The 18,402-nt window shown below is 37.6% G+C and overlaps 1 protein-coding gene across 1 annotated transcript; it reads right to left on the reverse strand.

Annotated features, from left to right (window-relative positions):
• Positions 1–1,257: 1,257 nt before the first annotated feature.
• On the reverse strand, positions 1,258–17,375 carry LOC137274359 (LON peptidase N-terminal domain and RING finger protein 1-like). Its single transcript, XM_067807513.1, has 11 exons — positions 16,715–17,375; positions 14,220–14,338; positions 13,527–13,649; positions 12,406–12,642; positions 11,620–11,692; positions 7,959–8,141; positions 6,939–7,153; positions 6,628–6,749; positions 5,942–6,112; positions 4,637–4,827; positions 1,258–3,768 (listed from the first exon to the last, which is right to left on the reverse strand). Exons 1-11 carry the CDS (start codon positions 17,292–17,294, stop codon positions 3,482–3,484), a joined length of 2,301 nt encoding a protein of 766 aa, XP_067663614.1. The 5' UTR covers positions 17,295–17,375; the 3' UTR covers positions 1,258–3,481.
• Positions 17,376–18,402: the final 1,027 nt, after the last annotated feature.

Genomic DNA, 18,402 nt, shown 5'->3' on the forward strand with positions numbered 1-18,402 from the left:
CCTTGTGCTGTTTCACATATACTCAACAAGAAAAGGGAAAACACACCCATTTTTGAATATCAAAATATTTAATAGTTCATATTGTGATTCATAAAACATACTGCACAGTAAGTGTTGAAAAAATCTCATGAAAGTAAGCGTTCATGTTTATGACTTCTACTTAAACACTAAACATAACAACAGCATTGCATTTCTTTTTGTCAGTATACCTAAATATTGATGTGATCCTGGACTTTCTTGATGAGTACCTGTCGTTGTTCCTGTCAATCTGGTGATTATCACAAGGTATTATGCAGAGATAACTCTCATTATATCACTGTAGTAAGTGAATTCAGTGAAGAAGCCCGTATTCACCACCTTGGATCATCAATAGTGAGTGAGTTTGGTTTTATGCCGCTTTTAGCAATATTCCAGTGATATCACATGCCTCAACATGGGCCTCACACATTGTACCCATGTGGGGAATCAAACCGGGGTCTTCAGCATGACAAACAAACGCTTTAACCACCCCCTCGCCCCTGTGTCATCAATAATATCATCCATATACTATTGTGATCAAGAAAAGTTTAAACTTGAATGTTTATATTTATGGGGTGTTTCTACACTATGTTCCGGAAGCTGTGTGTTGCCATGCATGCATTAACATGTCACAACTCACCTGTGACGTGAAGTATGATGATGTCTTTAAGACCATTTGTGCTCGAAGCATCTTTTCCGAAATTTGTCAATAATCAATCCTCATTGTTTTAATAATTATCAACATTTATACCAGTCCACATCTAACCTGTTTCCCAGCAACACAAGAAGAAGATGACAGAGGTACACGTTCATTCCTGTCTACTCTGTATGACATGACAAAATCATGACACTGTACACAACAATAGTGAGTATGGTTTTACGCTGCTTTTAGCAATATTCCAGCAATATCACAACAGAGGACACTTCAAACAGCTTTCACACATTGTACCTATGGAGAAACGAATACAGGTCTTCCTCCTGATGAGTAAATGCTTTAAACACAAGGCTACCCCAATTCCTGGGTCACAATATGAACTGAATCATCATAAAAAGAATGTACCATGTACAGATTGGATGTCGTATAATGAGCCAAACAAATGGGTGACTTTAAATAGGCTTAGGGCCAATGATTTTCTGTTGTGAAATACATAAACGGAAGACAGAAACACTCTCGGTTGACTGGTATGATCAAACCAGTTACTGACACGAACTACTATATCAACAGAGAAACTTTTAAAATTCCATTTTACAAATTTTATTAACATTTCATTCAATTCTGAAAAAAATGAGCATTTACTTTAAATAAACATAGTAGCATTTAACAACCCAAATTTGAAAAAGATAGCATGAAATGTGTCTGATTGATATTATGTGCGAGAAGTTACTAAAATCTGAAAAAGTACACTTTTTGAAAACTTCAGGAAATTATAGTGTGATAAGAATAGGACTAATGCATCAGGTGCAAACTAATACATAGACTGCAGCTCTAAATTGTGACACAACAGCACTGACACAATGCACTAAAATTTATTGTGCACAGCCACCTGGTATATCAATATAGGTATTGTACAAATTATCATTGTGTGAACAACTCAATTTCTTATAGCTAAACTTTATATAACATGATGCACATTTGCAACTCTAGTAATATGCATCGTTCCACCCCTGATTTACTACTTCCAAGCAGTAGGTTAAATTCTAATGCTGTTTTGTTGATATATGAAGTATATATCAGTACAAGGGCTGGGAGAGATTTGGATGTTTTTTAATTGTGTTATGAAGTTGATATTGTGGTGAATCTGAGAAAAGTTTCAATCTCACTAAAATCAGATGAGATACTCCTAATGATCCTTCTCTACTTGGAAGTAATGTCAGATTCTCTTAAGGAGAAATCAGCGCCATGGAATCTAATTGCTCAGGTAAGAATTTAGTCTGAGCAATACTGATTTCACAAAAATAAACTTTGTCAAGTTCTGCATGTAAGAAATGAAAGCAGCCATTATACAGCTGGGATTTGTTAAAGGTATACTAATAAAATTTATCTCACCTCACACATGAATGTCATTTTCTGACTGGCTGAGCGCTCTTCTGTTACTTTCAATGTACCCCGCTTACAAGTGGGGTACATTGCAAGATACCCCGCTGCCAATGGCAACTCATTTGGTACTTCGTGTTAGAACTTCTTCATCTCCAAAAGCACTGAATCACACATGATTCACTGAAATAACTGATGTTTCATGAATGCAAATCGATAGAAGGGAAATAACTCTAAATCTGTTTTTCTTGTGTCGTCTGCAAAATCAAGAGATGGCTATGAAAAGTTTTGCCTAGCATTACATTAAATAAATTTTGACAAAACATTCAAATATAGTCCATGTGAATATGAATATTACGAAGGAAGATTACACTGTGGTAATTCCACAATGCACTACCTACCATGAAAACAGAAAGATGAAAGATTCGAATCGTTTGATTCACACAGGTAGGTAGAAGTGTGCGATCCAATACCCAAGCTTCAAACAGTTCAGAATAAACATTGAGGTGTTCGGTAAGATAAACACATTGTTCACTGATCCCTCGGGCTACCATATGTTGATGTAACCTCGATGTTTGTTTATGTCCCATAGCATAAACAAACATCGAGGGTAATTCAACCCATGTCCCTCTTGAGACCAGTGAGCAACTTCTGTTTCTTCTCAGTGCATTTACTGTCTTCAAATCAATTTCTTACTGGCACAACAAGCCACAATTATAAATTTAGACTTGGCTATCAAAGTCGACTTGGTGTTCCATGAAATTCCATGGAGGGATTTGGTACCATGTTGGAACAGTAGCTCTGCTTACAGTGAAACTGCAGAATATAACATACATAATATTGTGCGAGTCACATTTCTTAGTACAACAGTGACGTTGAATCAGAAATAAATACAGGGTGAGATCAACAACAATAACAGCTGACTATTTCAAATCCAGTATCATCATCACAAAGACAAAGACAAGTCCACATGTTTTGGGCTTCTGTACAGCAGAATTACTGCTTTTCCTATGATTTTGATTAGTTGGTAATAAAGTTCTGTAATAAATCACGAAATATCGAACATATCATAGTTCTGATTCCGTGGCACAATGCTGAACAGGGTAAGAGTGTGTAAACGTATCTTCTCACCATGTCTCCACTCCACGTACAAAGAGAATCCACTGTGGTAGCTTTGCCATATCAGGTAGATTATGCAGAGGTACCTGAGTTTCTTCTGACTATGCAGGCATAAATTTGCTGCACCAATCTCAAGGATATCACACTTCTTCAATGATGCTCAATATATCACTGTATCTGCTTGCAGATTTGTCCCTCGGGCTGTCATAGCAACAATTAAGACAACCCTACTGCAATAGATAAAAGCATCAAAGATAATGATACAAAAATATAGAAAGGATGTTCAAGAAACATTGCCAGATGCCCTAGTCATTTGCCACTTTTCTTCTTGAGGTATGTTAAAACACGCTTAATTGCAAGCAAACGTTCCTTGAATGACACCATGGTCACTAACGCCATTTGGACCCGGGAGTCAAGAGGTAGGACGGCCACAACCCACCAATGCCAGCTTGGGCCATTCGGGGAAGCCTGGGGGTCTGGATCTTTAGGTGGAATAGCACCAAAATGTTTCACTATTCTCTGCTTGTGCATACTAGGGAGGTCATCAAACCAGCTCTTGGAGAGTGTGTACATTTCTTCCTCCAGCTGTTGCAGCTCTGAAACAAAACATACTTTCTCTTACACATCTATTTTGTCCATGGAAGACCGTTCTTGAATGAAAAGTTTTGGTTACCCCCTATTCCATTTGTCCATTTGTGAAAACACTTCTTCAAATTACCTAACAATCATCACTAGTTATAAAAATATAATGATAAGCATTCAATAAAAATAATATGAATTGGTCAAAACGACTATGATTGAGGTAATCCCACTTATTTAGAATATATATAACAGCAAATTCTAAATATATTATCATCATAACAGTGGAATGAGCGAGAGGGTTTTGTTCCCCTAATCCAGCAAGGTAGTTAAAAAAATGGTCCTCACAGAATCCATGAGGCGCATTAATACAAGCACCCGTTTACTCCACTTCTACCTAAGAGGGCACATCATGAGAGCAAAATCCTGCACTTCATAAATCCATGTATTATCACAACAAAGGGAGCTAACCTCATCGCTTGTCACGCTGAAAACCCGGGTTCGATCACTCGTACGTGTCTTAAATGTGAAACCCATTTCAGGCGTACACTGCCATGATATTGCTGAAATATTGCTAAGAGCAGCATAAATCCCAACTAACTCAGTCTTACAAGAAGACACGGTCATCAATATCCTCTGCATCACCTCCAATTTCAGTCTAAGTCACACTTGTTGCCAAAAATATCTTATTCAGAATTCCAAAACAATCAAAAGGCACCAGTACACCACTAGACCAATCTACGTGTCAACTTTGAAGAAGAAATATTGAACAGTTTTAGAGTTCTGCTCTGGAAAAGATAAATGTGCATGAACGGATGGATGGGTTGCATTTTAATACCGCAAGCAAAACGCGTTGCCAGGGATAATAATGGGAGGGACACCCACCTATGAGTTGCTCTCCATGTACTTTCTGGTCACTGAGGTATTCTATTCTGGCAGTGTTATAGCCATCTCGGTGACCACGCTCTAGCACTTTAAACCTTCGGCCTCCGATAGTGTCCAGCAGGGAACGCCCATCAGGGAAAAACTGCACATCGCGAATCTCCAACATTGTGCCTACATCAGAGAAATTGTTCCTGAAAGAAAATCACTACATATCAATCTAGTGCATGTTTTGAGTGACCAACACAGCATGTGCAACAACTGAATGAGGACAAGATTACATCAACAAGGACTTTGAATTGTTTTCTGCCCTTTTCTGAAATATTAAAACAGCCAGTAATTAACTGCTAGTTGTTTCAAGTCAATAAAGTCAACAACCTAATGTAAAAAAGTCAGACCTTAGGACAGTAAAATGCCCTTGTTTTCCAACCCAGTCCCTGTCCATACACATAAAGTAACATTTTAGTGTTACTGGTCTGTGCACATTTGTTACTAGACTGGGATGCAAATTAGCTCATTTTCCATAAATTCACAACAACCTACACTACCTTAGTTACACTGCATTCATTAAAAGCAGCTGTTGTATCCAATACAAACACAAATTGAGAAGAAACACAAAGGTTTCCATTGAAACCAAAGACTGTACAGATGTTGAATCATTATATTTATGAAAGCTGCATGTTTTTACAGAGAGTCATCCTTTCTATTCAGGCAAGAAATATACTTAAAGATCAGATGCGTGTTAATAAACGATGTAGGCTATCATGATAAGTGTATGATAAATAATGTACTTTACAATCACCTTAGCACTAAGATCGTTTAGTGAAACATGGCACAGGTGGTGACGGTTGCCTCTAAAATATTAAAATCAACATTTATTTGAATCTGCAGGCTTCTTACAATGGCCAGTGATAGGAAATACCAAAACTGAGTGTTGCTTGTGTCAGATCCCAACCTGGGGCCCAGTGAAGATCCGGGTTAGAACTTGTCTTCTGTAACCTATGTTTGTCATAAGAGGTGACTAATGGGATAGGGTGGTCAGACTCGCAGAGTATGGCATATAACAACAAAACCAACAAACCCATATCCATGACTACGCATGCCCATAGCATATATGCCCTGAGTCTCTTGTGAAGACCAGGGGCTCCTTTCACGAAGCAAACCGTTTTCTAAGGTTAACCTTAAATCCCATTCTTTAACACTGCACTAAGCTTACCTTGGTGACTTGTAATCACCTTAGTGCTTCTTGAAAGGAGGACCTGGTAAACCCCTATGGCTAACACAGTAGCTGACAGTTGGAAAACTTACTCTTCCTCTCCAAGGGCAACACACATGCCGAACTGCCTTGTGCCAGATTCCATACACTGTCGAATCATCAGGCGGTACCGCGGCTCAAAGATGTGGAGAGGGCAGGGGATTGTGGGAAAGGACAGCGTACACACAAACACAGGAATCTCGTGCTTTTCATCGCTTCCCATCCTGTAGATAAACCAACATGGTTAAGGAGGGTTTTATTTCACAGGCACATACAATGAACAGAGGTGTATATACAGGTTCTATGAAACCAAGCTGAACACTATCAAAATATAAACAGGTTCTTGTGCCTTAAATATATATTTCCAACCAAATTACAGTTTGTTTCATCAGTAATCAATGAGTCTCAATGTCAGTCTGGAAAATTAAACCAACAGTATCTGTTAAAAATTCAACACACATCGTAAGATATAAATCACTGGTCTGTCTGTAATGCGAGTTTGGTTTTACACCACTTTTAGCAATATAACAGCATTATCATGGTGGGGAACACAAGACATGAGCATCACACATTGTACATATGAGAGGAATCAAACCTGGGTCTTCAATGTCATGAGTGAAAGCTTGAACTACTTGGCTACCACATCGCCCTAGTCTGCAAAAGGCTGGATTATGTTCAATGACTCACTTTCCAGTACCCACATAAACGTCCTGCCACTAATCTTTACTTGTTAACTTGCCTGGTAAGCTCTAACATCTCCTCTTCATGTGTTTTCTTTCGCTCCTCATACTCCCTAGTAAAGTATGTTTCCAGGATTGTCTGGACCGACTCTGTGACAGCCTGTCTCCTCTCTGCCAGATACTGTAACCATGGTAACATACAGCTACACACAATGTTGGATCAAAGGGGGACTCAAAGAAATAAACAGAAAAATGTCTTAAGCTTGAGTTTGTCAACACTTGAGTTCTTCTAATCCGACTTAAAACAGCTGACAGACATTGCTGCAGTTTTTTTCATAATAAAACAAAAACAATAAAAGATGTTGCGTACCTCAACAAGAGAACTTTTACACAGTGGGCAGCTGGTGGTGTGATCTAGACATCGATCCAGACATTGGCGACAGAACACATGACCGCAGGGCGTTGTGACTGGTACGTAGAACAGTCGATAACACAAGCCACATTCAAAGTCCTCCACACTCAGCAGTTCTTGGGGGATGTGTTTAGCATCATTATAGCTAGCAGCAGTTGTTAGGGAGTCTGGTTCTGAAAAATAATACAGATGTTACTTAGTTGAACAAGTACAGGTTAGGTCAGTGCCAAAATATTTAGCATTCGAGAGTCCTTGACCCTGTTCCTCAAAGTCAAAAGGATCATACCACTGTGTCTTCCTTTAGCCATTGGCATGTCCATTTGGACTCAACACGTCCACTGGCAACATTCAACATGTCCATTGGCAACATTCAACATGTCCACTGGCAACATTCAACACATCCATTTGCAAAATTCAACATGTCCACTGGCAACATTCAACAAGTGCATCGGCAACATTCAACAAGTGAATTGACAACATTCAACATGTCCATCGGCAACATTCAGCATGTCCATTGGCAACATTCAACATGTCCAATAGCCACATTGGACTACTGACAAAACAGCCTCCAGAACTTCATGGGTTACAGAGTATTACAGATTATCTTTTGCAACTAAATGGTATTAATACAAGGTCTTAGGCAAGGGGCAGCATTCATTCATGAGAGAGAGACAATAGATTATTCCAAGTTTCAAGTTGGAATTTCTCTCTGACATTTTAACATTAAAAACTAAAAACAAATATATCAAGTCCAACAATATTCTTCACTGATGTCCCAATTATTCAGATGACATCAAGTTGTTAATCTGCGATATTACGAATGACAGATAATGTCCTTTGCATTTAACCAAACAATGAAGCACTATGATGGCATAAATGACCAATCAGCTTAGTGAATTGCTAAAAGCCATGCAAAATGTTCAAGACATGTCACAAAAGTTGCATCATGGGTAATATAATATACCACAAACTACTCACTCATGTACTTGAGTTCCGAGGACCGCGTGGGGCTTGATGGACACTGTCCAGAAAAATTACGAGACCGTTTTCTGGAGCATGTTGTCACGGATACATCTGGTAGGCTGCCATTGGAGACAGCCTGGATGCTCAAGTCTCTCATTGCCAGTGGTGATGATCCCCGTGACGATGGAGCAGAGTGACCTATAAGAAAAAATGAGTGTGTTTTATCCTGCTTTTAGCAAGCAGTACTATGGCATTGTACCCATGTGGGGAATCAAACTTGGGTCTTTGGAGTGACAAGCTTGGTAGGAAAAAAGAACAGGCATATATAAATATTTCATTTCAAACTGTCAAGTTTGCCAAAATGCAAATAGTGAATTACTAACATGTTATGCGAGCCAGTTTGTACTCGCAAACTTTATAACTGGAACATGTGAGGTCAGGTAAAATATGACTTTAATTCATTACAATAGTTTATTTAAGATATTATTGATGACACATTTTCACATCAATGATGGTTAATAAATATTCGGATGGACAATACTTTCAATGTTCCATCTTTTTAACAAGCTAATAGGGCAGAACCGCAGCATTTGGCCTATGGTTCAGTATACAGTAATGGAATAAAAACACTTGGTTTTGGGGATTTCATACTGTCATTTTAAACCTTTGTTATACCTTTTCTAAAATTTCTAGAAATCCAACCATGTTGTAAACGCTAATGCTTTCCTAGATTATCGCCATTTTCTCGAAGTTTAGAATCACCTTAAATGGCATCTATTTAGATCTACAACTCAGCAACACATCAGTGTCTGGGGTCCTTTTTCGGTTATTTCACACAATAATATTTGTTCAATCGCGTTATACCTTCTGTAACTTAGTACATTATCTAAACTTATTATTTGTATTTAAGACAAGTTGTTACATATAGTAGGTATAAAATGGGTTATCCCAATAGGGTTATCCAAAAACGACTGGTAGAATACATTAGACTTTAGATTAAATGCAAAATAATCACCTGATACATAAATATATTTCCTAATTTTCCTACAACCACGTTTTATGAATAAAGATCAAGTAGAACATGAACACTGGATGTTCTGAAAACAAATGATATCGAGAGGTAAAATTTGTCACATGACGTGGCAAAATTTACCTCTCATAGGTTCTCAGTAAATCTATCGTAGAATTCTAAATTTATGCAAGTCTGAGATTTCATACTCCTTACTGAAATGATGTTCAACACATAACCTCACTTGAATTAAGATTGAATGATTTCTACGTCTTATGAAAATGTAATTGCAATTTAATATACTGATTAACCAGTGTTTAATTTTGCAACTCGTGTCAGTGTCATTTTTTAATCCAGTCAATTCCAAAAACATTATCAGCAGCAACAATTCATTCCTGGTAAAATAAGAAAACCATTTACTTGATACACATCATAATTCATATTAGAGCTTGATGTGTTTCAACAACTGGTCAGCTATGATTGTGACGACTTGACCTGAAATCTGGTTCCAGTTATAGACGAGATCATTCGGCAAAAACTGTTGACAAACCAAGTGATCGCATATAAAATCTAGAATGCATGTTATTATGAACACTAGCGATGATTGCACGAAGGTTCACTTGCCATTTGCAATCAGGTAACTATCTGTTGTGTTAATTATTTAATTTATTTCATACTCATAGAATTTACATACTAACAGTTTTGTTTAATTGAAATAACAAAGATTTTGTTTACGTATTTCCATGTTATTAAGCAATGTAAGGTTTAGTTTGACTCATGTTGTCAATTTTCTGCATTATGATCATATCTCATATACCGAACCGAAACAGACCAACTGAAGGCCTTGTACCGCAAAATGTACCATACCATAGTGAGAGTGTACCGCTTCACCTCTACAAGTTCAACTGTATTGAAACTCTGACACAATAAAGAAATACTGGGTTACTGCACAGCTTCTTAATTTATGCATTTCAAACATAAATAGATAATTTAGTTATGTTCGGATGTCAGGATGCATTAATATCTACTGTGATCAATAATATTTCCAATGTTCACCTACCATATTGTTATTGGTGCTTTTAGTAGTAATTAATATTGCTTATAGCAGTAACCATAATTCTTTGCTTTGAATATTTTCTAGTTTATAGCTGTTAGTGGTATTTTACTGCAGTAGTTCAGTGCATGAAGTATTGTAGAAGCTAGTAAATTATCATGTCCAGAGTTCAACTAGTAGTGGCTGACAATGTGTCCTCATGTAGTGCATATATACTGAATAGCAAAGAAATGCAACTCTGCTTTTTGTCAAGTTTTTAAATATAAGACATAAACATTAACGCTTTCTTTTATGACATATGCAGTTTTTCTGAATAAAACTGATATTATTCCGATCCCGACTCATGCATATTATGCTTATCTCTATACGAAGATAGAGGAACACTTGAAATCCCTTTGAAGTTACCTTCTTTTGAAGCAGTCATACAATGACCCCCGCCCACAGGTAGCCTCCCTCCCTATTTTGCTGCCAAAATCGATCACATGACCCGCCACGCTTGTCACTCTCTCCGCAAATATTTAAAATAATACATAACGTCAAGCGGATTATAAGTGTCCCACTATCATCTCTTAGAGGAAGGAGATAAGCATAATGAGTCAGAATAAGGATATATTTCATTTTTCAAAACTTATGTTTCTTTTTCTGTGCAGGAAATACTAGGAAAACATCACTGGGGTCTGTATATAGAGAATACTAAACCAAGTCCCATGTAATACCATATTTATGAAACAAGTGAACGGTTCGGCATCTAACAAGCGAAAGCAAGTAGAATACCGATACCATTCACGAGTTTCATAAATATAGTGTTACATGGGACATAGTTTACTACTTTAGTTATTACTCACCTGACATCAGCAACATAACATCAAGCAAAGTACTTTTTTCCTAAGAACTCAATGAGTGAGGTGACATTCTGCTTTCTGCGAGTCAATCAAGGTCTAACACTACTGTGACAGAGGTATTAGAATTGCGACATCATAACTTTGATGTCTTACATATGGCATCACGCGATGGTATTACACAATGTGCAATAACTTTGTAAAATTATTTTATTAAACAGTGATATCTTCAACAGGTGAGTAATACATTTATCATCCAAAACTGTGTTCCACAGGAGATATCGCTTGTGTGAGATCAGACGATATCTCCTAGGAGATGCTCACAATGCTTTTACAGTCATGAACTTGATGTCACAATGCTATGAAATTGTTGCACTGCAAATCTAATGCCGGTGCTGTGTTCAGAGATGTACATTTATCACTGAAAACTAATGAAGAATGATTTTGGGTGATAAATAGAATCTCACCCTTGTGTCTACTAATATCAATCATATCAACACTCATTGATAAAGGTAAAAGTATCTTCGGCAAGCCCCGGATATCTGTTGTTTAATCAACTCATGTTGATACATTTGATATCAGAACACTTTGGTGAGATTCTCAATGTCTAAGTGCATAAGAGCATGTGTCTGTGTCTGTGTGTACAACCAGGCAATAAATCCCATAAGCCTTTCAACAAGTCAGTCTAGTTTGCAAAATCTGTTAATAGCAACGCTGGATGCAAATCTCTTCAACTGCAATGCTGACTGCAAAATCTGTAACATGGCAACTTACAACGAATGACTGTGTGACTGGCTTCTCTACTTGTATCCAAGTCAAAGGCATCTTCCTGATCACAGCTGTCAGCCTGTTGAAAGAAAAAAACTGGTTCAACCACAGCAGATACTTGAACAGAAATGACAACCCTCATACTGCCACATGCAGAATATCTGGCATGCATGTGGTTACAGGTAACTGACATGAAACAGAGTTCCTAAGAGATACAGAGTTGCAAACTCTCGCTTGCCAAGCCGTCCAGGTCGGTCTGGTTTGCAACCGGTGAGTCACTTTTAAAAAGTGTCATGTCCGGTGGTCTTGGACAAATCTGAGTATAATGACTAAAGCCTGTAAACAGAAACAGATTTGAAGACATCAAGCAGTTTCTCTTCTGTTATTTACCTTCATATTGCTTTTCTTAATCCAGAAAATTCTGGACTGGCAACTTTCCAACAGGTCTGGTAATTTTGTAGAGTTATTAGACCAGCTGTCTGGCTGAAATTTTGGGAAGTTTACAACACGGACAGACATAAATTACAGTTTCAAAAAAAATAAGCATGCACCATCAACTTGATTGACACATGTCATTGCATCCCAGTTGTGTAGATTGATGCATATCGAAGGATTGTCGGGTCTGACTTCATTATATTTAGACCGACGAAATTATAGATGGAATATTGCTGAGTGCCATGTAAAACTAAGCCCACTCGACATTTTCGTATATCGTTCTACACACCTGGAAGCTCATCTTACATTTTCGCATCCCTTCTTTAACTAAAAGCAACAGGTCCAAAAGTTCTGTACCTGTGCAGCTGAAGGTGAAGGTTCCGATGATACGCTGAAGTTCTCGGCTGTCGTGATGGTTTCACTGATGATGCTCTGGAGGTGGTGTATTGTGGATACAGAGAGGTTGGGGAAGAGTTGTGCTGTATCGAAGTTGCTAGATATCAGTTTGTGTAGAATGCTTGGATTGGCATACTGCTGGCGCACAAGGCTCTTTGGGTCATCTGGTGGCAGATGGGACAAAATCTTGTGCAAGATCTGAAAAAATAAAAGAATTGTGTACTTTGTATTTTTTTCTGTTCGTTCATCACTCCGTTCAAAAGCTTCATTCACGTTTCAAATGCCCACAAATTGATCAGTTGATACTCCTGAACTTATAACAACAACAGTTAATTTCAGCTTTGTTGTTAATTTCAGCTTTAATACAATACTCATGTTAAGAGAAGTAATAACGCCCAGTAATGCTCTCACACAATGAAATTCCTTGGATCAAATGATCAAACTGGTTATAACATCAATGCCAGCCTTTTCTGCAACAAATGTTCCAATTCCTATCTTATATATTATACATTTTTATGCCAATAGGTCAACTTGACAAATCAGCTGTTTTTTATCAACTGAAAAGTGTGTATACACAAAGTTAAGAGGTGCTTTTCATCATTGGTTAAGCTTATCAATAATTAATGCTATGGGTATTCTCACTGAAAATGTTTTTGTACCTGATTGGCATAACTCATGAAAAGTTATATAATGCACTGGTTACTATATAAACTAGCTAAATCATTTTTGAGACTGCTAAGGCTGACAGAGTTAGGCTCAATGCTGATCCTCCTGGACAAATAGTGGCCTCAAACTAGGGTAACAGTACATACGTTTGTATGTAAGTTGTAACCATATTAGAAATGTGAAAATTTGGGTCAGTGTTGTCTTCAGTAACCAATGTTGTAAGAGACAAATAACAGGGTCAGGTGGTCAGGCTGGCTCACTTGGTTGACACGTCATTGTATCCCAAGTGTGTAGACCCATACTCACGCTGCTGATCACTGAATTCTCCGCATTTGATTATTTACAGATTGCTGCCATGTAGCTGAAATTTTGCTGAGTGTGTCTTCATAACCATGTCAAAACGTTCACAAACTTACCTTGCATAGATAGTCTTTGGCAGAGGCAACAGTAGCATCTAAAGCCAGGCACTGCAGGAAGGACACCACAGCCTCTTCATATCGTTTTAATCCATACAAAGCACAACCTTTTCGAAAATACCCCTGAAAGACAATTACAGAGTCAGGAATTAGAATAATCTGATTGCAGAAACGACCTGGGCAGTGCTTGTACAACCCAATCATTGTGCTAAGGCTAAGTCTACGATAAGGTATGGAAGTTACGATCACTTTGTACAAAAGCACCCAGTATCACCCAGGGTTTTTTTTTGTCTGTATGTTGTCATTATTTTAGGTAAGGAGACATCCATCCTTACTGCGACAAAAACCAAATGACTCCTATCAGCCAAGACATGCAAGTACAATACAGAAAAAACTTGACTCCTATCAGCCAAGACATGCAAGTACAATACAGAAAAAACTTGACTCCTATCAGCCAAGACATGCAAGTACAATACAGAAAAAACTTTATGGATAACAACTTCTTTTATTCATGAGTGCAACATTCAGATATAGATTCTTGTACCATTGTCATCCTGCTTGACGACAGTAAAAGAATCTGTATCGAAATGTCACACTTACAAATAAAAGAAGTTGCTATCCATGAGGCTGTCCTGTCAATGTTGGCTGCTACATCATGATCGTTAATACAAACAACTCAGCATGGACATTCACCTTGGGCCAATCTGGCCGGAGTCGGATGACATTATCTGCATCTTGCAAGGCCTCAGCAGCTTTGTCCAACAGGAAGTAGGCATAGCAACGGTTGCTCAGCAGTAAATGGTCCTTTGGAACTGAAAAAGTCAGTGGAGACAATCAGGCATAGTCAACAGCTAATGCACTCATTAAAATACAAATTACTGGATCTTTTCAATGTCATAACGCAAAACAACCAAAATGGACCCGAGGGACATTGAAAGAAAATCAGTATACAAAGGATGAACTTCCAAAACTTTCACAACTTCTGTGACTTCTTCTCTGCTCTGAAGAGACATGAACTTGCATGGTGTCAGTGCCAATGTGCAATTTGAATTCCTCTGTCAGACTCACGTTTCTCAAGCTACGAATTCCTGATCTATGACTAGGGATGAAATGATACACCAATATGTATCACAATACAAGTAGTTAAATCAAACCACGTGGAAACTCCATGACTTGAAACATCATAATAAGTTGAAAAAACATTAATTTAGAAATAACAAGCTGATTTGTGAATAAGGTACTTCCTCTACTTCTGTGAAATACCATTTTCATGAAACTCATGTTGTGAAAGATTTAGTCTCAAACTCTCTTTTCCTTGTTTGATACCAAAACATCAACTTATTTAATAAATGTGTTATTACAGAGAAGGTAATTTAGTATCCTCTAAGAATGCATTTTATCAATATTGTTCCCATGATGCATTATCACTGAATGTAAATGCATAACAAAAATAACATAATTATTATATTATATACACACAAGATGACAGATGTTAGGTATAACAATCTTAATATAGACTTTTTTATTTAAGATGTCACAAACAATTTTTTAAGTTAACTATCATTTTACCGCCAAAATATAGAGTGTCATGTTGTGAGATCTTAAGGTGAGTAGATAGATAAATAATATTTCTACATCCCTAACAATGCTGAAGGGCTTGTTATGTGGCATGGATCCTACAGGGATGGTGTCAAGAAAATCAGTTTGCAGCTGAAAACTTAATATTATGTCATCGAGTACGTGTTCAGACGATTCACAAAATTGATCAGTTTGAAATAATAATCGGCGGAAATCTGTGAAAAAATGCCGTTTCTGCATACTAAACGTACCCAGCAAGAACCAAAATACAAAACATACCCCCAGGACAAGTCCATTCCAGACAGTTTTTTTTTTATCTGAACTATCAAACTGTTGTATGAAAAGCATTCAGTTACATTACACAAGGGACAAGCATACACAGGGTTAAATATTTCACTCACATCCACTTACATTACGTAAGAGACAAGCGTACACAGTGTCGAATATTTCACTCAAATTTAGGCAAACAGGAACTAAAACATAAACTGGTTTTGTTTTTTTGTTTAGGAAAATGGACTTAGTAGCAATTCTGGGTAGAGTATGTGTATTTTCACTTTGACCTAGGGAATATAGGCAGTGCCCTTGCGGACAACAACCCTTCAGTACTACCAATAATAATTCTCAACCTTACATTGACAATAATGTTTTTATCATTCGGACAGTATTTACATATATTCCTGTTTACTGCTAGTGCTACGTTTCAAATTCTAAATCTATATAAAAACATACAAAAATCATCCTCAGAACTTTTCTCACTGAAAGTAATTAATATCGTCTGATGACATGGTTTGTTACATCAATTACTTGTTGAAATACTCCACTTTTGTTGAACATTTTAACTGAAATGAGACAACCATACTACTCCTGATAACAGTGCTTTTCAACTCACACTCATTGCAAAACATAAGGTCCCAAAACAGTTATCTAATTTAATTTACACATTAACTTCAATGAGAATTACAGATACAGGATGACTCTTTAGGGCCGACACATTAAACAAACTCACAGATATATATGATAACACTGTATTCATAAACACTGACGATATTGATTTATCCTGCCGATTTTATCCTACTCGAAATATTCTTTGGCATCCTTTGTAATGTGTATTTTACATGAAAATTAGTTTAACCCGTACCACTTATACAGAATCAGCTAAAGATGTGTTCGATGTTATATACCTAAGGGGCCATACCTACAATGACAATGGCAGTGAAACTGACAACGTGAAATGTACACGTGACAGTTAGATAACGAGGTCAATGTCAGCAGCCGATGATTTGATTGGTGGGTACAATCTTGGTCATTGACAAAGCCTTCTTGGATATTTTGGGCGACTGACAAGTGAAAATATCTCCCCATGGGACAATAACTGTCTAGAATTCAGAAGATGCATCCGTATGTTATGTTTTCACATTGTATGATTTAAACCAGTATCTCATTGCGATCTACACGACAATATAGGTTGTGTTTTCCTCATTCTACATTATATAAACAAATAAAAATGGCGGCGATTCGCGTACTTCCGGTTGCAATCTTTTATATAATACACTCATTGATCTAAGAAAACGTGAATGAATAATGATGGGAGAATGATTGAATGTACTTACCAAGTTCAATTGCTTTACTGTAATAAATAATAGCGTTTGAAAAATCCCTCAATTCGAAGTAATTATTGCCCTCCGATTTCAATCTATTTGCCTCACACTCGTCAACAAACCATTTTTCTATCACATGAGTCAAAAGTATATTAGACTTCAGATTGGCCACCTTCAGTCTATAATGCACAACTCCACATATACGACACGCCTTGGAAGAGTCTTTCGTTAAACACTTTCGGCAAAATGTATGACCGCATGGTATCGTGACGGGATCGGACAGTAAGCTCCTGCACAACCAGCAAGTGAAGATACACTTTTTGTTCATATTCTCATTTGTCGTATCCTGTTTCACAGTTTCAATCAGCCCTGTCACTAAATGTTTTAACTTCTCGGGCTTCACTTTTCCAAATCGAAATGCGTGTGAATAGGCTTCAAAAGCTTTCTGGAAGTGGCCTCCTCTGGCGAAGCTGTCCGCTAGCCCGAGATATAACTCCATTTTCGGACCATTTTCCTTGATAGTTCTCTCATATATTTCAGCAGCTAGTCCAAAATTGTTCGTACTGAAAGCTTGTCTCGCTAAATCCACCATGTTCTGTTCCTGAAACAGACACAGACCGTTTGCCCTGACAAGCTTATCGGGGCTGTTACAAAACACCGACTAGAAGTGTTATATAAGATCACGTGGTTTGCTATGGCTTGTCTCATTGGTTAGAGAGTGACCTTCGAAACAGACCTGTTATAAAATCGAAGTGCACATAGGTTTTGTTATGTATACTACATATATAATCTCGGAGGAAACAAGCAACAAATACTAGTGTTGTCAGATCATTAATTTCATTGCCAAGTTGTTCAGCAGCACATATGATATTCTTATGGGATATCAAAATGGCGTATACCATACCTTTATAAGTTCACCAAACTGGGTCATTGAACGCGTTCGTGAGACCTGACCCATATATTGTTGATTGAGGCAGTCCACACGAACCTTTTATACAATGAGGCTATTCCATATTTGACTTAGTTACTCTGTTATCGCTGGACATTTGCATAAATACCCATGTAACAAACTGGCACGTCTTTGTTCCACGCGTCAGTACACTCAAGCGTAATATCTGTGCTAATTGCTAACAAACTGTTTGTTGAATTTTCTTTAAAACGTACTCGCTTGCTAGAGTCCAGGGCTTTAGTTAACTTTTCGTAAAAGAGGGGAAACTATCAACGTTGAAAGAGTGTTATATCAGAACTTTGATGCATAAAAGGTAATCTTTAAACAATGTTGGGCAGGAGTGCAAGGGGTGGGGGGGGGGGGGGGGGGGGGGGCGGTGCCAACTATCGATGGATAATAAACTTGAAATTATAGATTAGGTGGTTAGAAGAAAATCTTGAAATATCTAAGAACCAGTTGGGTCTGCACTCAATCAATATCCTCAGGAAAAACTAGTTGTAAGCGTATTTCAAGAACCAAAAACAAATATTTCAAACAATATATATATACTTCTTGACCGGCCTATCCCTAACAAGAAACCAACAATGTGACATTGCAGTGATGTTGTTACGGAATTCCGTTTACTCACCGGAATCGTCCGACATAGCTTTTCATTAAATGAGAAAGTATTGAAAGATGAAGAGAAAATATTGAAAGATGAGAAAGTATACACCATTCATGTCCAGTCTGTCACGTTTATGTTATGGCGTGA

The sequence above is a fragment of the Haliotis asinina genome, chromosome 2, assembly GCF_037392515.1.
Source record: "Haliotis asinina isolate JCU_RB_2024 chromosome 2, JCU_Hal_asi_v2, whole genome shotgun sequence".
Lineage (NCBI taxonomy): Eukaryota > Metazoa > Mollusca > Gastropoda > Lepetellida > Haliotidae > Haliotis > Haliotis asinina.

Bases quoted from the DNA above. Each gene is read 5' to 3' on its own strand.
- LOC137274359 (XM_067807513.1), bottom strand. From the start codon at position 17,294: ATGGTGGATTTAGCGAGACAAGCTTTCAGTACGAACAATTTTGGACTA. The intron at 13,650-14,219 runs GTGAATGTCCAT...ATTGTCTTTCAG, and splicing joins TCCGGCCAGATTGGCCCAAG to GGGTATTTTCGAAAAGGTTG. The intron at 3,769-4,636 runs GTGGGTGTCCCT...GTTTTGTTTCAG, and splicing joins ACATGGAGAGCAACTCATAG to AGCTGCAACAGCTGGAGGAA.